Source organism: Artemia sp. Qi Xiang Cuo, chromosome 5 (assembly GCF_049724085.1).
Source record: "Artemia sp. Qi Xiang Cuo chromosome 5, ASM4972408v1, whole genome shotgun sequence".
In the NCBI taxonomy this organism is placed as follows: domain Eukaryota; kingdom Metazoa; phylum Arthropoda; class Branchiopoda; order Anostraca; family Artemiidae; genus Artemia; species Artemia sp. Qi Xiang Cuo.
Window position 1 is genome coordinate 2,565,906 of NC_142798.1, and position 22,163 is coordinate 2,588,068.

At 36.9% G+C, this 22,163-nt stretch overlaps 2 protein-coding genes across 2 annotated transcripts; both read left to right on the forward strand.

Moving 5' to 3' along the window:
- Positions 1-14,733: 14,733 nt before the first annotated feature.
- LOC148951716 (protein CFDP2-like) lies at positions 14,734-15,192 on the forward strand. The gene has a single exon (XM_089088654.1). It carries the CDS (start codon positions 14,734-14,736, stop codon positions 15,190-15,192), a length of 459 nt encoding a protein of 152 aa, XP_088944780.1.
- A 42-nt stretch (positions 15,193-15,234) lies between these two features.
- On the forward strand, positions 15,235-15,912 carry LOC148951717 (uncharacterized). Its single transcript, XM_089088655.1, has one exon. It carries the CDS (start codon positions 15,235-15,237, stop codon positions 15,910-15,912), a length of 678 nt encoding a protein of 225 aa, XP_088944781.1.
- The last annotated feature ends 6,251 nt before the right edge of the window (positions 15,913-22,163 follow it).

Genomic DNA, 22,163 nt, shown 5'->3' on the forward strand with positions numbered 1-22,163 from the left:
TTTTGCAAATGTTTTCTAGAAGAGGTAAATTTAACAAGCTTGCAATTGGGTGGCTAAAATATAAGGATGACGCGACTCTTCCTCCTCTACGTAACAATGCCATAACGGGGGTGATGTGGTACTACCCTAAATACTTCAGTATTTTGAAGCAGCTCAAAGGCAATTTTAAATAGCTTGGTTAATGTATGGACGGACCTAAAACGGATCTAGAGACCAAAAGAATGTTTTCGTTTGAAGTACTTGGTAATTAAAAATATTTTTTCTCCTAGTGGTTTATTTAACTGCTTTCCAATTACTCTTAAAGTGTGAATTAAAAAGTCTGTCACTAAAGAGAAATAATTAAGCATAACGTTAGAATATACAAGAAAACACAAGAGACGCGGAGAGTAATAATACAAAATATTGATGTAATAATAATATAAAAGAAATGATGCCTACTCATTAATCAATACTGTAACCAAATTTGCCAAGCCCAAATTTGCCAAGCCCAAAACCCAAATTTCCACCCAGTAGATTGGACTTGTACTATTCAACACTAAATATGTCAACAGCCGATATTAACTACAAAAGACTACAATGAAAATAGAATAAAAATTTGAGATATTTTATTCTATTATATTTTATTATTATATTTTATTCTATGAGATATTTTATTATGTTTCTTTATGAAAAACATAGAAACAAAGAAACATGATAAGCTTTTTATGCTTAGCCAGAAATCTAACCGTTCTTAAAAGTTTATTAAATAAAAAAAACAAGTTTTTTAAACTGAAAGTAAGGAGCGACAATAAAACATAAAACGAACAGAAATTATTCCATATTTTACAGGGGCTGTCCCCTCCTCAATTCCTCGCTCTTTACACTAAAGTTTTTTATTGTTTTAAAAATAAAGTTGTGAGACAGGGTCATACTTTAGCGTAAAGAGTGGGACGTTGAGGAGGGGGCCGCCCCTTTTTTATACGGAATAATTTCTGTTCGTTTTAAGTTTTAATGTTGCTCCTTACTTTCAGTTTAAAAAACTTGTTTTTTTTATTTAATTTCTGATCGTTTTTTAGTTAATGCAGCTTTTATTTGTATAAAAATTTTACTTTTCTTTTGCTAAATGGATGTCTTTACAAATTAACTTACGTAACTAACTTCTATATTCGTATATTTTTCTTCTGGCAAAAAATACAAAGTTGCAGATTTTTGCAGATATGAGCTTGAAACCTATGTAATAGGGTTTTCTGATACGCTGAATCTGACGGTGTGATTTTCATTAAAATTGTTTCACTTGTAGGGGATGTTTCCCCCCTCTTTAAAAAATCGAGTAATTTTCTCAGGCTTGTAGCCTTTGATGAGGAATACTAAACTTAATAAAATTTATATATTTAGGATCAGCATTATAAACACATTCTTTTGATACATTTATTGACATCAAAATTTCGTTTTTAAAAGTTTCAATTACTATTGAGCCGTATCGCTTGTTTTTTATTGTTTTTTTTATTACGTATATGTTATTACTTATATGAAGGGGTTCTCCCATTAGTCAATACCACTCTCTTTACGTTAAAAGTTAAAAAAAATTTTGATTCAGAAACCCTTGAGTCACAAAGGCCGTTTAATTAGAATAGATAGCTCTTTTGAAAGCACTAAAAAAAAACTGTAGCGTAAAGAGTGAGGTATTGACTTGGGGGAGAACCCCCTCACATACGTTATAATTTCTGTTCGTCTTAAGTTCTAATATTCCTTCTTACATTTCAGTTGAGAAAACTTGTTTTTTTTTTATTTAATTTCTGATCGTTTCTTAAATAATGCTTGGAAATCCGGCGCCCCCTTCATAGAAATGTCCCTTACCCCAAAGAAACATCCTCCACGGAAATATTCTCCAGAGTAACTCCCTCCTCTAGCCCCCCCCCTCCCGAAAAAATCCTTCCAGAAAATGGTTGTATACTTTCCAATAACCAATAAATAATGCTGGCAAGTCCGGCGCCCCCGTCCTGGCAATTTCCCGTCCCCCATGAAAACTTCCTTCATGAACAGATCCTCCAAAATAACCACCGACCCCACCTTAACAACCCCAAACCGCAAAAAACACAACAGAAAACATCTGTATACTTACCAATAAACCATACTATATGTTAAAATTGGGTAAAGTTCATAACTTTTAGCCCTCCCTCTGGGAACTTCGGGGGATTAAGTCATCCTAAGAGACATATTCATCATATTTTCGACCATGCTGAACAAAATGGTTATCTCAAAATTTTGATCGGGTGACTTTGGGAAAAAAATAAGCGTGGGAGGAGGCCTAGTCGGCCTCCATTGTTTTTGGTCACTTAAAAAGGGCACTAGAACTTTTAATTTCCTTTCCAATGAGCCCTTCAACGGTATTATAGGATCACTGGGACGGTATCATCACCCCTGGGGAAAAAAACAAAAAAAAACAAATAAACACGCATCCATGATCTTTCCTCAGGCAAAAAATGTAAAATTCCACATTTTTGCAGATAGGAGCTTGAAACCTCTACATTAGGGTTCTCTGATACGCTGAATCTGATGGTGTGATTTTCATTAAGGTTCTATAACTTTTAAGGGGTCTTTCTCCCTTTTTTTGAAAATCAACCAAATTTTCTCAGGCGCGTAACTTTTGATGGGTAGCACTAAACTTGATGAAAGTTATATATTTGAAATCAGCATTGAAATCTGATTCTTTTGATATATCTATTGGTATCAATAACCCGTTTTCTAGAGTTTCGGTTACCATTGAGCCGGGTCGCTCCTTACTTACAGTTCGTTACCACGAACTGTTTGATTAATATGTTGTCGGAAATAGAGCTCCAATTGAGCACAATGTAACCCTAGAAATCCCAAAGGTTTCAAAAAATTCTGATTCTAAATAATAACAATCTATGTACCTATTATAGTTTTTAGTGTAATATCTAATATATATGTACACTTTTCCCAAGATCAGGACTGAAACTTCTAGGTCGTGTAAATTGTAGAAATTTTTGTGAGATTCATCGAAAGGGCTACATACAGTGGTTATCAAACAGTTCGTGCTAACGAACTGTAAGTAAGGAGCGACCCGGCTCAATAGTAACCGAAACTCTAGAAAACTAAATTTAGATACCAATAGATATATCAAAAGAATTGGATTCTAAATTCTGATTCTATATAATAACAATCTATGTACCTATTATAGTTTTTAGTGTAATATCTAATATATATGTACACTTTTCCCAAGATCAGGACTGAAACTTCTAGGTCGTGTAATTTGTAGAAATTTTTGTGAGATTCATCGAAAGGGCTACATACAGTGGTTATCAAACAGTTCGTGCTAACGAACTGTAAGTAAGGAGCGACCCGGCTCAATAGTAACCGAAACTCTAGAAAACTAAATTTAGATACCAATAGATATATCAAAAGAATTGGATTTTTATGCTGATTTTAAATATATATTTTTCAGAAATTTAGTCTTACCCATCAAAGGTTACGAGCCTAAGAATATTTACCTGATTTTTGAAAAAGGGGGAACACCCCCTCAATTCACACAATCTTAATGAAAATCACACCATCAAATTCAGCGTACAAGAGAGCCCTAATGTAGAGGTTTCAAGCTTTTCTCTGCAAAAATGTGGAATTTTGTACTTTTTGCCAGAAGAAAGATAGCGGATGAGTGTTTATTTGTTATTTTTTCCTTAGGAGCGATTATATCGACCCAGTGGACCTAAAATGTCGGAGAAGGATCATTCTAACGGAAATAAAAAGTTTTAGTGCCCTTTTTAAGTGACCCAAAAAAATTGGAGAGCAGCTAGGCCCCCTCCCATGCCACATTTTTCATAAAATCGTCCAATAAAAATTCTGAGATTGCTATTTTGCTCAGCATAGTTGAAAAGCTTAACAACTATGTCTTTGGAGATAAAATGACCCCCCACAGCCCCCAAGGAAAGATTTTTAGGTTATAAATTTGTTCATTGTTTACGTATAGGCTAGTATTTGTTATTGAGAAGTATGCATACAATTTTGGGTGGGGAGTGAAGGGCGAATTTTCTTCTCTGGAGGGACTTTGTACGGGGAAAATTTTCAATGGAGAGGGAATTTTTCAGGGATGAAATTTTCAAGCAAAATTGGATACTGGGATAATTTACCAGAATTCCTATACGAAATTTCTTTTTATGTTTTGCTTTCTCTTTACTGACTCAACTTTACATGTTGAGGCGTTAAGGGTAATTGTCCGGGTTAAATTTTCACCGGGATTGGATTGTCCAGAGGATATTTCCGTGGGGAGGGGGAGTTTTCCGTGGAGGTGGAGCTAGATTGTCTGGCGTTATTTAAAAAACGATCAGAAATAAAAAAACAAGTTTTTTCAACTTGAAATAAGAACCAAAATTAAAACTTAAAACGAACAGAAATTATTACGTATACGAGGGGGCTTACCCCTCCTCAACACTTTGCTCTTTACGCTAAAGTACAAATTTTGTCCCAATTCCTTAGAAACGACTCCTGATACACAAGGATCGTATAATTAGAACAACCAGTAACTTTTTACAAAATGCCGGAAAACTTTAACGTGAAGAGCGAGATATTGAGGAGGAAGCAACCCCCCTCGTATACGTAATAATTTCTGTTCCCTTTAAGTTTTAATATTGCTCCTTACTTTCAGCAAGAAAAAAACTTTTTTTTTATTTAATCATATAGAAGACCAGGGTAAATCAAATTGTTTGTGGTAATAAAATGTAAGCAAGGAATCCTTCGTTTTAACAGTAACCGAATTTCCAAAAAACTGTGAGATAGGATAAGAAAATATACACCAAAAAAATTGCCTCTTTATGTTGGTTCCAAATACATATCATTCATTAAATTTAAAGTTACCCATCACAATTCCCACGCCTGAGCAAATCGACTTGATTTTCTAAGAAAAATGGAAAAATCTTTCCGAAATTCCCCTCTGCCGAAAATTCCTCCAGGATAATTACACCCCCCTTCATAGGTAATATCAATGAACACAATGCCTTTCCATGACAATAAATAAAAGTTCTAATAGGGATAAATCTTTTTATTAGACAGTGACAATTCAAAAAAAAAACTGAATATTTCGGTCGCATGTGCAGTGACCGAAATATCCAGTATTTTTGTTAATTATCACTGTCTAATGAAAGGATTTATCCCTATTCCAACTTTTACATTTTCCCATGAAAAATTCACCCACGTGAAAAATTGAGCAGCTATAGAAAAAGCACAAAATAGGTACCTCAAAATGTCTTTACCTTCAAAATAACGGTGCAGATCACAAATATTACCGGAAATCAAGAGGGGTCATATATCAATATCTACTTCCATCCTCCCCCTTCCTTAAAACTAATTCTGTATTTATCTAAAGGATCAATGAGAGTTAGAATACTTTGGCATTAAAAGGACCCTTCGAAGTATGTACCCCCCCCCTCCGGAACTAAAAAAACGTTCAGAGAATACTACTGTGGAGGTTTCAAGCTCTCGTGTACAAAAATTGAAGTTTTGTATTTCTTGCCAAAAAAGATCACGGATGTGTGTATGTCTTTCTTTTTTTTTTTTTTTCCCCAGGGTTGATCTTATGGTACCAAGAATCCTAGATGATCGTGAGAGGGCACGTTTAAAAAAAATATTAAAAATCTTAGTCACCAAACAGATTCGAGGGAAGCTAGATCACTTCCGGCGTCCCCTTTTTTCCCAAAGACATCCAATGGAAATTTTAAAATAGCCATTGGGTTCGGCATAATTGAAAAGTCAGGTCCAATAAATATTTAAAGCGTCGAAACGCTCGTCAGGACTATCTATCCCAACTGTTTAAGAAAAATTGCTCCCCAGGGTTGATCTTATGGTACCAAGAATCCTAGATGATCGTGAGAGGGCACGTTTAAAAAAAATATTAAAAATCTTAGTCACCAAACAGATTCGAGGGAAGCTAGATCACTTCCGGCGTCCCCTTTTTTCCCAAAGACATCCAATGGAAATTTTAAAATAGCCATTGGGTTCGGCATAATTGAAAAGTCAGGTCCAATAAATATTTAAAGCGTCGAAACGCTCGTCAGGACTATCTATCCCAACTGTTTAAGAAAAATTGCTCAAAGGCAAATCCCATGAAAAGAGTTACAAAGCACTCTAAAACCGCACATCGGTCTATGTCACTTGCGTGCTTATGAGGAGCTCGCAAAGAACCTATGTTGTCATACATTTAGTGCGTGATATCATAGGTAGCGCCTGTCTAAGTAAAGAACGATGTTGGCACAATGTATTGTTTATTTGGTTTTTGTTTTTCTAGATCAGGGATGTATCGTATCGAAGGAGATGTCGTAGAGACTGCCAAAAGAGCTCATTCAATTGGAAATTGGAATGGCTAGTGCCCTTTTGAATAGTCGAAAGTGATTTGAAAGCAACTGACACCCCTTCCACGCCCACCATTACCCCAAACACATCCAATCAAAATTTCGAGAATGCCATTTTGTTCAGCGTAGTTGATTTCCACATAGAAATTATGTTTTTGAGGAGGACACTCCCCCCACAGCCCTCAGGGCAAGGGTTGTAATTTATGCCCTTGGGGCATATAAGGTTTTTATAGAAAGCTTTGTCGTAGAAACTTCAAAAAGGGCTCATTCGATTGTAAATTCAAGGGGCTAGTGTCCATTTTAATAGTCAAAATTTATTGGAGGGCAACTACCGCCCCCCCCCCTCTCACGCCCACCTTTTCCCCACACACATCTTATCGAAATTATTAGATAGCCATTTTGTTCAACGTAGTTGAAAGTTCTGGAAATTAGGTTGTTGAGGATGACAATCCCCCCTCCGCCACAACCCTCAGGGCAAGGGTTGTAAGTTATGCCCTGGGGGCATATAAAGTTTTTTTTTATAGAAAGTGTTGTCGTAGAAACTTCAAAAAAGAGCTCACTTGATTGGAAATTGAAAGGGCTAGTGTGCTTTTTAATAGTCAAAAGTAAATGGAGCGCCTACCGATTCCCCATGGGCCATATAAGGTTTCTTATAGATAGCGTTGTCGTAGAAACTACAAACGGGCTCATTTAATTGGAAATTGAGAATGCTAGTGCCCTTTTTAATAGTCGAAAGTGATTGAAGGGTGACTAGCCCCTCTCTCACACCCACCATTTCCCCAAACACATCCAATCAAAATTTTGAGATATTTATTTGTTCAACGTAGTTGAAGGTTCTGGAAATTAGGTTTTTGAGGATGACAAATCTCCTCCCCCCCCCCACAACACTCAGTTCAAGGGTTGTAAGTCATGCCCTGGGGGCGTGTAAGGTTTTTATAGAAATTTTTTTCGTAGAAACTTCAAAAAAGTCTCATTTGGTTGGAAATTGAAAGGGCTATTGCCCTTTTTAATAGTCAATAGTGAATGGAGCCCCTACCATTCCCCAAGGGCCATATAAGGTTTTTCATAGATAGCGTTGTCATAGAAACTTTAAAAGGGGCTCATTTTATTGGAAATTGAGAGGGCTAGTTCCCTTTTTAATAGTCGAAAGTGATTATAACTAGCCCCCCTCTCACGCCCACCATTTCTCCAAACACATCCAATCCAAATTTTCAGATAGCCATTTTGTTCAACGTAATTGAAAGTTTGAAAAATAGATCTTTGAGGATGACACTCCCCCCAGAGTCCTCAGGGCTAAGCTTGTAAGTTATGCCCTGGGGCATATAGGGTTTTTATTGAAAGCTTTGTCGTAGAAACTTGAACAAGCGCTCATTGAATTGGAAATTGAAAGGGCTAGTGCCCTTTCCAATATTCGAAACTGATTGGAGTGCAACTAACCCCCCTCTCACGGTTATTTTGGGCCTATTTATTTTTTAATGTAATTTAAATGAATCACGTTACAGTCAGCATAACTAAAATAAAACATTCCAGTGTTCGAACCTTATAGTAGTTGAAAGTGATCGGAGGGCAACTAATGCCCCTCTCACGCCCAACATTTCCCCAAACACATCCAATCAAAATTTTAGACAGACATTTTGTTCATCGTAGTTGAAAGTTCCGCAAAATAGGTCTTTGCCAGTGTTGTTGTAGAAATGTCGAAAAGGGCTATTTCAATTGGGAACTTAAAGGGCTAGAGTCTTCATTTATAGTAAAAAGTAATCAGATGGTAACTACCCCTCCTACGTCCATGATTTCCCCAAACACTTCCGATCAACATTTTGATATAGCAATTTTGTTGAACGTAGTTGAAGGGTCCAGAAATTATTTTTTTGAGTTTGAAAACCCCCTCACAGCCCTCAGGGCTAAGGTTGTAAGTTATGCCCTGGGGGCAAATGTTTTTATAGAAAGCGTTGTCGTAAAAACTTCAAAAAGGGCTCTTTTGATGGGAAATTGAGAGGGCTATTGCCCTTTTGAATAGTCAAAAGTAATCAGAGGGAGAATCCCCCCCCTGCACGCCCGTCATTTCCCCAAACATATCCGATAAAAATTTTGATATGGCTATTTTGTTCAACGTAGTTGAGACGTCTGGAAATTATGTCTTGGAGGATGACAACCCTCCCCCCCCATAGCCCTCAGGACAAGGGCCGTAACTTATAACCTTGGGGAAAAAAGGTTTTGTCGTAGCAGCTTCAAAAAGGGCTCATTCGATTGGAAATTGAGAGACTAGTGCCTTTTTTTATTAGTCGAGAGTGATCAGAGGGCAAACTTAGATACAGCCGTTTTGTTTAACCCATCAAAAAGTTCTGAAGCTTGTATCATTGAAGATAACAAATCCAGCAAGCCCTAAGGAAAAGGGCTGTAAGTTATGCCTTGGGGACATATAGGGTTTTTATAGAAAGTGTGGTCATGTAAACTTCGGAGGGCCTCATTGGATTGGTAATCAGACGCTTTAGTGCTCTTTTTAAGAGTAAAAGTGATCAGAGGGCAGCCATCCCCTCCACCCTTCACACACGTCGTGCTGTCCCGAAATGCGTCTAGTAGAAATTTTGAAATAGCCAATCTATTCAAAATAGTCTAAATATCATATAACAAGGCTTTTGGGTTAAAAAAAATCTCAGAGATTAGGGACAAGAGCTGTAAGTTATGGCAAGGGGGTATTTAAGGTTTTTATGGAAGGGATGGCTGTTTAACTTCAGGAGAGGCTCAGTCCTTCTCCCTGAAAAAGACTATGTCAATACAAAACGAAAAGAACTTAATTAAAAAAATTTTTCCACAAAATAAGTTTTTTAAACAAAAAAGTAAAGAACTTTATTAAACCAAAAATGAACAAAAATAGAATCGAATAATCTACCAAGCATACAACTACCACAAATCAGTATAAATAAGTAAATAAAACCCAAAACAAACAGAAATTAAAATAAGTCAAACTCAAAGCGAGTAGAAATTAATCTGAGTAGGATTCTAAATGCTTTCTAAAAGCCAGAATATAATTTGTACTTTACTGAACAAAATCTTTTAAATGTTTTAACTTTTATAACTTTAAGAAATAAAAAATTAATTAAGATTTTGACGAATAAATATCAGCATATGTACATTAAACTGACATTGAACATTTTTTCAGAAAGTTCATTTGAATTTTTTCAGTAAAATACAAATTATATTCTGTTTTTTAGAAAGCATAGGGTTTAGAACCCTACTGAGATTAAAGTTTGCTCATCTTGCGTTTGATTTATTTTAATTTCTATTTGTTTTGGGTTTCATTTATTTGTTGATTCTGATTTGTGGTAGTTGTATGCTTGTTACATTATTTCTTTCTATTTTTGTTTATTTTTTGTTTAATGGAGCTCTTTATTTTTTATCGAAAAACTTATTTTGTGCAAAAAATTTTTTGATTAATCTGTTGAAAACACCCATATCCACAGTGGCGAGGGTAATATATGGACTAAAATATGAAATGCAATACAGGTTTGGAGTTCGTGCCATGCCCTATTTATTGCGCTTTAATGAGCTTATTTGCGTTACGATTGTCTACTCAACTACCACCCGATATCTACCCGATTGCCTAGTGAGGACAACACTAATAATAAAAAAGACAATTTAGACGAGTATGAAATTGAAGGAGGGAATTTTAATAAAATTATCAATAACCCGGTAGGTCAAGAGCCTAATAAAAATTAGGCAGAAAACTTTGAAAAAATTATTGGTATTTTTTTGTGGAGGAGCTGGGATTTCTGGACTCCCTTGGGAGCCCTGGATGTCTCTGACAAAGTGAGATTTCTTTTTGTTGTTAGGTGATGTGGAGATTGGTTGTCTTCTTCTGAGCAGCACTCCTTATTTATTTTTGCCTAGCCCTAGTTCAGTAACCTGCAAATGATACATATGTAGTGTTAATTATTTTTCCCAATTAATGGGCCTCTGGGTCCTTTGGAATCTTTCTGGACTGAAGAGTCTTTTATATTTAATGAATAAAAGAACTTGAACTTGAAAAGGTATTAAATTACGACACCCTTTATTGATTGAATAATTTCGTTTCCAGCGTTTTTTTTCAGCGTCCCTCTTACATACGGGATTAATTTCTGTTCGTTTTTGGTTTCAATGCGACTCCTTACTTTCAGTTGAAAACTTGTTTTTGCATTAGTTTCTTAATTTCTGAATGCCCCTCACCCGTGGAGAATTTTTATAGGAGAATTCCACTCACATAAAAATTCCTCCCGTTGAAGATTGTGTGGACAATGAAATGCACTCTTTTAAGTCATTTGACAACAATAGCAGTTATATATCAGGTCGAGTTGAAGCAGACGCATCAGATATAACAATTTATTTTATTCAGGCAAGGATGATGTTCGACCAAGTAAGTATTTATAATTGTGCAGTTTTTAGGCTCTTTAGCTTTAAAACTGTACGTAAGGACTAAGGGGCGAATTGGGCTAAGCAGAAAACTCTAAAAAAAGTTGTTTTTTTTTATAACATATATGTATAAAAAATGTAATTTTCTGATGTTTCTAAATATGTAAAAGTTTAAAGCTACCACTCAAAGGCCACGAGCCTGAGAAAGTTAACCAGGGTCAAAGTTTTCTATGGGCAGGACCCCAGTTTGCCCCCCCCCCCCAGCTGGAATTTATTTTCTCTAAAAATCTTGTCAAAAATAAAATAAGCCTGCACAATTCAAGTATCCACAGAAACGGGTCAGTTTTCTTTAGTATATATTTACCTTTTTTGTTACTATACGGCTAATTTTTCAGCTTTCGCTATTGTTTTTACTTAATTCGGATAAATTGGCTCCAACTTTGCCCCACTCCCAGGATTTCCATGAAATTACGCCACTGCAGTTAACCAGACTTTAGGAAAAGGGGAGCTATCCTCATTGAGCCTAACATCCCCAAGGGGAATATATTTTGCGATAAAGGGTTCCTTGGAAAAGATTCAATATACAAATGCAAACACAAATACTGGTTAGTTTGGTAAACCGATTCTGGAGGATTTACTTGAATGCCACTATAAAGAAAAAAATTTGAGGAAATCAAAAAAATGTTTGATATTGATTCTGAAAATGGAGAACAAGATGTTGATGCAGGCTCTAGCATTACAAACACCACGATTTGTAATTGTCATTATATTTGAAACCAAAAACATACTTATGTACATGAACAACACAAAATAAAACGCTCTCCCAACACTAGCTATTCGATTGATAGACATTATCCCTGTTTTTTAAACAGATATGCATGTGTTCAGGAAAATGTTTTCCAGGCAGATCGTTGAACAATATGGTCTTGGAGCTCAAAAGCTTTTTAATTTTGATCAAAAAATATATCAGCTTGCCCAGCAAGAGTGTTATTTAGGTAACCAACAAATATCTGATTTGTGCTATCTCTTGATTTATTCCATTGGCAGTGGACTATTTTAAAAACAATTATGTCGGCTTTTAGTGATGCCGGTCTATGAGAACTTTTTGTTGCTTTGGGATATTTCGACGAAACAGAGTACAAATTCCTTCAGGAAGTCAAAGATGTGTATAGAACACACTATTGTCTAGAAGAACTCTGATTTGCATTAAATATCGAGCTTCTTCATTTTTTTTCGACCAAAACTGGCAGAAAAGGGATTTGATATGCATCTGAGAAACTCGGAGGTTTGTCACCACAACCTTGAAAGATGGCGACGAAGCTATGGTTCTAAGGAGGCACAATTTAACTTATGGGGAGTATTATTCTATGAACCAGTGCTAGCTGCTAAGGCTGCTTGGGACGCAATGTGGACTGAAAATTGGCATTTAAATATGGCTTCAATGAAGTATCTAAGAGTCAGCTTAGACTCAGTTATTGAGCAGCTTAGAGACATAGCAAGCTATTCCAATTACATTCAAGAACAGTGCAGAAGAAGTATCCACTTTGGAAGTAGATCCGGCGAAGATATAAATAGCATCTCGTTGGTTATTTGCTAGAGCTATTAAACAAGGATCTGAAGCAAAATACCAAACGCCTTACAGAACATCAAGACTGGGAACGCACGCTAAACAAACTACCCTTCGTTCCTCTAACAAAAGAAGCACAATTAAGATGCCTAGGATTTACCTCAACAGTATATCGGACTACTCATATTCCTGACTACAAGAATATAAACAATTTTATGTGTGCTATGAAGAAACATAATATACTTCTAAACAAAATATGGACATCCATCCCTACAATTCGTTTACTTCTGAAGTTCCCAATCCGCTTCTTGTTAAGGTGAAAGAAATAGGACAATTTTGTACAAACTATATGCTCCAAGTTTATTCATCAAAATGCACATGGAAGGATTTCCTTGTTGAAAAAAAGGTTACTTCCGAAAAATCATTTGGTTAATCGTGTTTTGCCAGTCAAACTTCGAGACAATTTATAAAATTCTAGAAAGTCACATACAAAATGTCTAACTGCCGTTACTAACAAGGAAAATCGAGAGTACAATAGAATGGCGGTGGAAAAAGGACTCGGTAGTAATTTATGTTACCCAGGCAATATCCCCCTTGCCTTTATAGTTAAAAAGAATGAACCACTAATAAGAAAAAATTATGTCTGTCAGGAAATTTTGACTTCCAAATGGAAGTGTGATATCTATGGAATACAACCGAAAGTTGCAGTTTTTTATGCGTCTCAGATAATGTATCAAGCAACCTCACAAAATGTTCAAACAATTCCAGAATACACAGAGTTTGTTGGAAGGTATATTACACTTTTGTTGCGGAGGGCATCAAAGAAATTTATTTCGTATACGATAAACCAAATTTCGCCCCTTGAGCAAAAAAATGTGCAATGCGTGTGACAGCTATCTTCAAACTACTCGTTACTGCTTAAAATTGTTGACAGCTGTCTCAATAAGTTTTATACTAGAGGACTCCCAGCTTGGAAAACAATAATTAATTGTCGTGACCTTCGTTGTGCTTTTTTTTATGCCTTCTGCGATGACCTACAGCGTCAGTGCAAACAGATCTTTGGGAAAAAAGAGTTACTTTGGATGAGACTTATTATAACTGACGGCTTTCATAGACATTCTCTTTCTGCTTCTTATACACTCCAAATCGAAGTAAAAGAAGACTTGAATGTGTGTTCTAGTCATGGCCTTACCCAATCGTTATTGTGAAGCAGATAAGGCAATGTTCTATTTTGTCCACTCTGTCACCAATACACATGGCTACAAGAACTTCTGGATTATTTCTAGTAACACTGATGTTCTTTCTCGTCGCTACTACTTTTGAAGACCCTATCAGAATGTAGAGCCTCTTTTAGTCTTTCCATTTATAGTTTCAACAGCAAATGGAAACCAACAGTAAAGAAACAGATACTCTCAGTGAATGAAGTTGTTAACCTGATTCATGAAGACGAGCGTCAAACAATTTAAAATTTCCAGTTGAGTCTTTCATAGTTTCTAGTGCGTCAGATTACACAAATGGTTTTTGAGAAATCACAATTAATGATTTTTTTAATATGTCTGTAGATGATTTTCAAAGTGATTTAGTGTATTAGGATGAGATAAATCTGAGACCTACTGAGCTTTCTCAGTAGGGGCCTCCCCCAGGCCACTTAGCGCGTCCCCAGGTGGCGGATAGGGGAACGCCTTACATATATGTAGGGTACCTCCATTGAGTAGGAGGCGCGGACCAAGGGGGGACCCAGTCCCTGGAGGTCCATAATAGAGACTGGGGCAGCCTCGCCTGGGGGCCGTAAATACAGGCGGATGAGGAAGAAGGCCCCTCAAATGTGCACTCAGCAGGACTCACCAGCGTGTGGACACGTTCTGTGAGCTACAAACCTTCTCCTAGCAATGGGTTAAATTGCATGGTGAAGCAGAACACCATCGTGGGAGGATCCCCTATAGGAGGACAACTGCGAAGGGTGAAGGATCCAGATTTACGGACAACGGCCTCTGCAAGGTGGTGGAGAGGAGTGGCTTGCCGCCACCACCCATTTAGCCAAGAAACCGCCTCTCTTGAAAACATGAAAAAAGGGTCCAGTATTATACGAACATCTGCTACCGCGCCCGGGGTAACCGACGAACAACCAATTTTTATGGATGACAATGTGATTTTACATGCTACCGCGTCCGGGGTAACCGACGAACAACCAATCTTGAATGATAATAATGCGATTTTACATGCTACCGCGTCCGGGGCAGCCGACGATCCTAGGCCTAGGACGACCCCCACCCGGGGTGAAAAACCACACGGTTGTTCCGTTCCGACAAAAACCTCCCTACACTTTGGCACACTAAACATCCGAACACTTGCCAAACCGGGAAAACTAGATCTTGCCCTTAGAGAACTACAGAGGTACAATTGGGATGTTATTGGGCTTTCTGAGACTCACCTCCCCGAATGAGTGAGGAAAACCTCTCTGGAGCCTCCCTCTTGTTGTCCGGCCGCAAAGACGGAGTTCATCGACAAGGTGTAGGATTCTTCGTATCATCAACTGCCAAAAAATCTCTAATCTCCTTCACCCCAGTCTCAGAAAGAATAGCCGTCTTACGACTAAAGGGAGCTGCCAAGAATATCTCTGTCGTCCAAGTCTATGCCCCAAACTCCGCCAGAAGTGAGGAAGAATGCAATGAATTCTATTTCACACTACAAAGCAGCATTGACCAAATCCATAAAAAAGACGTACTGATTGTCTTGGGGGACTTTAACACTATAGTAGGTATGGATAATACCGGTCGATCCGTTGTAATGGGGACTTTTGGCCAAGGAAAACTCAATGCGAGAGGGGAACGATTGCTCGACTTTTGCCGAGAAAACGAGTTATTCTTAACGAACACAATTTTCAAACACCGCCATTGACGTAAAGTGACCTGGAGATCCCCGGACGGTAAAACCGAGAACATGATTGATTATATCCTGATATCGAAGCGCTGGAAGTCTTCTGTACTAGACACAGTAGCATTACCTGGAGCAGACTTCGACTCTGACCACACTCTCTTGATGTCAAGGTTCAAGCTAAGAATGAGAAAATTGCAAAAAGCAACAAAAATCCCAAGATTCCGGCTGGATCTGCTGCGGGATCCCGCAAAAAGGCAGACCTACACTTCCACTCTATCTGAAAAATTCCGAGAGATCCTGAAAAATCATTCTTCCTTGACCACTGCTAATGAGATAGACTCCCTGACCGAGCAGGCTACATCAGCTATCATGGAGACAGTGAATGACGTCCTTGGAAGAAAAACTCCAAATGAAAAACCATGGATCACAGATGAGATCATTGCGCTATGCGAGGATAAGCGACTTTTTTGCAATAAATCCGACCGTCACAGTTGGGATACTTACAAGCTCCTTAAGAGAAGAGTAGAGCGAGAGATCAGAAAGGCACTACGTAACCACCTGCGAAAGAAATGCGAAGACTGCGAAGTACTGTCCAAGAAGGGGAATAGCGGAACAGTTTTCAGAATGGTACGTGAGTTAAGCCGGAAAAAAGAGCCGCAGACATCAGTGATCCTGGACAAAGACGGAAATGAGATCTACGATTCAAAGATGAAACTTGAAAAGATGGAAAGAATACTTTAACAATAAACTGGATCCCCCAGTAGCTGCGGATCCTAAAATACTAACCCAAGTCCCCATACCCGACCAAGAAATCAGACCACCACCCCCATTCAAGTCAGAAACCGAGTCAGAAATCAAGTCGCTAAAACAAGGAAAAGCCCCTGGCCCGGACGGAGTCACCGTTGAACTCATTAACGTTAGATCAGATGATGTAACTGATCTGTACCATGCCATTGTGTCTGTAGTGTGGGAAACCAGCCACGTACCCAGTCAGTGGTGCACGGCTGCCATTGTAACCATTCATAAAAAGGGGTCAAAGAAAGAGTGCGGAAACTACCGTCCGATCAGCCTCACGAGCCATCAGTCACGTGTCCTGACAAAAATCCTACTCCGTCACATTCAAGCAACAACTGCCTTTGCCATTGGAGAATATCAGGCCGGCCTAGATTGTATAAGCCTAGATTGTATAGCATCAGGATTTACTGATCCTTGCACCATTGAAAGAGATCAAATCAGGTTGAAATTATAGCTCAAATATAATGAGGATAAATGGATGCCATTAGAGCATGGAGCATGGAGTTGAAGTTTCTAAGATATGACTTTACGTTATAAACCGGGTACTAAGTTCGCAGCCTATTTCCCAAAAATGGACAAATTAAGGAGTACGGTTACAGCAAGTAAGGCGGGTTTTCTCTTGGCTCTAACTCACTAGGAGATCTTGCAAGAGCTTCGTCGGTGATTCAGACAATTTTCGATTCGTCATAATACTAACAACAAAACAACAGGAACTAATATTTTGAGGGTAATCAAAATTTACTAATAAAAGTGGACTGGTTGTTGGGTATATAATAACATTAGTTTCTGGAAGTTTTAGAAATTTCAGTGTTATAATTATAAAACAGAGGCCTTGGAAATATATTTTGTTTTCAGTAAAGTTCAGGTGACACTTTGGCATTTGGAGGTCTCGGGGGTTGACAGCCCTACCCCTGTTTATGTGAATCTTATGTTCGTTTTAAGTTTCATCCTATCATTCATTTTAATATTTTCTGTTTGCGGATCCATTTATTCATCAATGGCAGTATCTTTTATCTTTATGCTTGATTAAATAAAATAAACACAAGTTTTCAAACAGTTCGTGGTGACGAACTGTAAGTAAGGAGCAACCCGGCTCAATAGTAAACGAAACTAAAAAAAAAAACGGAATTTTGATACCAATATTTACATCAAAAGAATCAGATAGTAATGCTCATTTCAAATATATAAGTTTCATCAAGTTTAATCCTACTCATCAAAAGTAACGCGGCTGAGAAAATTTGCCTGATTTTCGAAAAAAGGTGGAAACACCTTCTAAAAGATATAGAACCTTAATGAAAATCATACCATCAGATTCAGCGTATCAGAGAACCCCACTGTAGAGGTTTCAAGCTTCTATCTGAAAAAATGTGGAATTTTGTATTTTTTGCAAGAAGAAAGGTCATGAATGCGTGTTTATTTATTTATTTTTTTCCCCCGGGGTGATGGTATCGATCCAGTAGTCCTAGAATATCGTAAGAGGGCTCATTCGAACAGAAATTAAAGGTTTTAGTGCCCTTTTTAAGTAGCCGAAAAAATTGGAGGGCAACAAGGCCCCCTCTTATGCTCATTTTTTTCCCAAAGTCACCCGATAAAAATTTTGAGATAGCCATTTTGTTCAGCATTGTCGAAAAAATAATAAATATGTCTTTTAGGATGAGTTAATCCCCCAAAGTCCCCGGGGAGAGGACTGAAAGCTAATAAATTTACCCAATGTTTACATATAGTGTTGGTACTTGGGAAGTACACAGACCTTTTCAGGAGGATTTTTTCTGTCAGTGGGGGGGGTTGTTTTGGATGGGTCGGGGGGGGGGGGTCGGTCGGGAGAGCTATGTGGGAGGATCTTTCCATGGAGGAAGCTTTCATGGGGCAAGGGAAATCGCTATGAAGGGGGCGACGGGTTTTCCAGTATTATTAAAAAAAAAAACGATTAGAAATTATATTAAAAAAAAACAAAATTTCAACTGACATTAAGGAGCAATATCAAAACTTAAAACGAACAGATATTATTACGTATATGATTGGGTTCGCCCCCTAGTCAATACCTCGCTCTTTAAGCCAAATATTTTTTAGTACTTTCATAAGAGCTATTTATTCTAATTAATGGCCTTTGTGATTAAGGGGTCATTTTTAAAGAATTAGAACAACATTTGAACTTTAGCGTAAAGAGCGTGGCATTGACTATTGTTCGAACCTCCTAATATACGTATTAAAAATATATTAACATATAAGGCCGTTAAGTAAATTAATTCGTAATTTACGTATATTTATCACTAATAAAAACGTTCGTAAATAAAATTAAACAACTTTCGAGAAAGCTATTTAACCAAATAAAAGTAGAATTAATATGCAAATTGTGTTTAATTATTCATGTACGGTGAGCCAAAATCAAAACCTGTATTAATTCTAAAACGTTCAAAAATTAAATAAAAAAACAAGTTTTTTTCAGTTGAAAGTAAGGAGCGACATTAAGACTTAAAACGAACAGAAATTAGTCCGTATATAAAAGGGACTGTTTCCTCTTAAACGCCTTGCTCTTTAAGCTGAAGTTTGAATCTTTCTCACAACTCTATTTTTAAAAAAAATAAAAAAACTTTAGAGTAAATAGCGAGGCGTTGAGGAGGGGACAGCCCATTTCATATCCGGAATAATTTCTGTTCGTTTTAAGTTTGAATGTCGCTCCTTACTTTCAGTTAAAAAAACCTTGTTTTTTTAATTTAATTTTCAACTGAATTAAGGAGTAACAGAAAGATTAAAAAAAAACAGAAATTATTAGGTATATGAGGGTGTTTGCCCCCTCGTCAATACCTTAATTTTTACGCTAAATTTTAGTTTTTGTTCCAGTTCTTAAAGAATGACCGCTGAATCACAAAAGGCTTTAATTAGAATAAATAACTCTTATGAAAGTACTAAAAAAACTTTAGCATAAAGAGCGAGGCATTGACAAGGGGGTGAACCCCCTCATATTATTAATAATTAATGTTCCTTTTAAGCTTTAATGTTGCTCCTTACTTTAGTTGAAAATACTTGTATTTTTTATTCAGTATCTGATTGTTTTATAAATAATACTGGGAAATCCGGCACCCTCTTCATGGCAAATTCCTTTTCACCATGAAAAATTCCTCCATGGAAAGATCCTCCCACAAAACCTTCCCTTCTGCCGACCACCCCACCATAAAATTTCCCCCCCTGAAAATGTTTGTATGCTTCCCAATAACCAATAATATATGTAAACAATAGGCAAAGTTCAAAACTTGCATTCCCTCCTCCCGGGGACTGTGGGGGATTAAGTCATCCTTAAAGACATATTTATATTTTCCAACTATGCTGAACAAAATGGCTATCTCAACATTTTGATCGGACGAATTTGTGGAAAAAATGAGCATGGGAGGGGGTCTAGTTGTCCTTTAATTTTTTGGTCACTTAAAAAGAGCATTAGAAATATTAATTTCTGTTCAAATGAGCCCTCTAGCGATATTCTAGGACCACTGGGTTGATACGATCACCCCTGGAAAAAAAAAATCAACACGAATCTGTGATCTCTCTTCTGGCAAAAACGACGAAATTTTATATTTTCAAACAGTTCGTGGTAACGAACTGTAAGTAAGGAGCGACCCGGCTCATTACTAACCAAAATTCTTAAAAACGGAATTTCGATACCAGTAGATACATCAAAAGAGTCGGATTTTCATGCTGATTCAAAATAAAAAATTCATCATTTTTGTCTTACCCATTAAAAGTTAGGAGCCTGAGAATATTTGCCTTATTTTCGAAAAAAGGGGGAAAGAACTCCCTAGAAGTCATATATTCTTAAAGAAAATTACACCATCATATTCAGCATTTCAGAGAACCTTACTGTAGATGTTTCAAGCTCCAATCTGCAAAAATGTTGAAATATCACGGATGCTTATTTATTACGAACACGATTATACGAATTTTATTTTTTTTTTCCTCCCAGGGGTGATCGCATCGACCCAGTGTTCCTAGAATATCGCGAGAGGGCTGATTCGAACGGAAACTAAAAGTCCTAGAGCCCTTTCTAAGGGACAAAAAAAATTTGGGGGCAACGAGGCCTCCTCCATGGCTCATTTTTGCCCAAAGTCACCCGATCAAAATTTTGAGATAACCACTTCAGCATAGTCGCAGTCTAAAGGAGGCCCTAGACTGTCAATCATTTTGATCAAATGTTTCTGTCTATCGATTGACGTGTGATTTAATCAATCTTCAATCAACCCTTCAATCTTGACCAAAGCTAATCTAACACACTGTTTTTAATCAAAATGACTTAGTCATACAAACTTTCTATCACTCACCGTCAACGCTTAACTCAAGATTCAAAACGGTTCCGTGAAGGCGAATCATACTTAAGTCAATTGATGGACGGAAGCTTTTCATCGAAACGATTGACCGTCTGGGGTGTCCTTAAAAAAAGCTTAATAACTATGTAACTATGTTCCTCCTTAATAACTATATTTTTGAGGATGATTTAATCCCCCACAATCCCCAGGCGAAGGGATAGAACTTTTGAACGCTGGTTATTGTTTACATATAGAATTGGTTATTGGGAAATATACAATAATTTTCAGAGGGATTTGTTCTGGTAGGGGGAGGGGGTGGGTCGGGGGGGAAAGGTTACGTGGGAGGATCTTTCCATGGAGAAATTATTCATGAGGAAAGGGGATTTTCCTTGAAGGGGGTGCCGGATTTCCCAGCATTATTTAAAAAACGATCAGATATTAAATAGAATTTTTTTTTTCAGCTGAAGTAAGGAGCAACATTAAAACTTATAACGAGCAGAAATTATTAGGTTTATGCGGGGGTTTGCCCCCTCGTCAATACCTCGCTCCTTCCTATAAAGTTTTTTTTAGTACTTTCCTGAGAGCTATTTATTCAAGTTAAACCCTTTGTGATTCAGGGGTCATTCTTAAATAATTAGAACGAAATTCAATATTAAGCATAAAGAGCGAGGTAATGACGAGGGGGCGAAATCCCTCACATACATAATAAAAATATACGAATATGAATGTTTGTTACGTTAGTTTATTCGTAAGTTACGTATATTTATTACTAATAAAAACGAATTATACAGTTATTGTTTGACTTCTTATAACATAGCTAAAGTATTGGTTAGTATTAGGAGTACACGTAGAGTAGATTTAAATGTAGAGTTACATGTACATGTAGAGTACATGTAGTATTAGGAGTACATGTAGAGTAGATTTACATGTAGAGTTACATGTACATGTAGAGTACATGTAGAGTAGATTTACATGTGGAGTTACATGTACATGTAGAGTACATGTAGTATTAGGAATACATGTAGAGTAGATTTACATGTAGAGTTACATGTACATGTAGAGTATATGTAGAGTACATGTAGAGTACATTTAGTATTAGGAGTACATGTAGAGTAAATTGCAGTTTTTCTACTTAAGAATTAAGCTTTTGGATTAAAATTGAAATTTTTGACAAAATTTGAATATTAAAATTTTTCGAACAGCAATAGTTGTTTCTTTACAATAAATATTTAACAAAAATTTTACTATATAATATTAAGTGAATGGGTAAATGAATTGTTATTAATGAAGATAACATGAGTAGTAAGGGTGTATAAGATTGAAAATATACATGTACTTACACAAGCCTGAGGCATGGATATGCGTGCAGTTTAACCGGTAAATTGGCTTGCCAGGGTCAGTCACCTATTATTACGAACGGTACTTGCCCTACCAAATGGGTTTTCTAATGTGACACTCATTTTTTGTGTGTCAGTCGGTTAGAGAGAGCTGGCGGTTACTTCATACGGTAACTTGATTAGTCGGTTTTTTTAAAAACTTGGCAAGCTATAATGTACTCAAGCAAAAACCCTATATAATGTTCATACACTGCATTCCAATTTTCATTATGTTTTAACACATTTATTATAGTACACTATATATTATTAACTTTGAAAACAATGGTTTCGTCAATTTTCAATGTGTGTACACTTTTCATTCTTTTATTTCCAAAAAAAAAACAAAAAAAAAACGTTTTACTAGTAAATTCAATTTTCAGGGGGGGGGGGACTTAGCCCCCTCCCCTCCAACAATACAAAATCTTAAGAATATAATGAGTATATTCGATAGAAACGGCAAAGCACGCTTTTTTCTATTATGTAAATAAAATCTCTCCTCCACCGCTATGTTTACAAGTTTTAATTG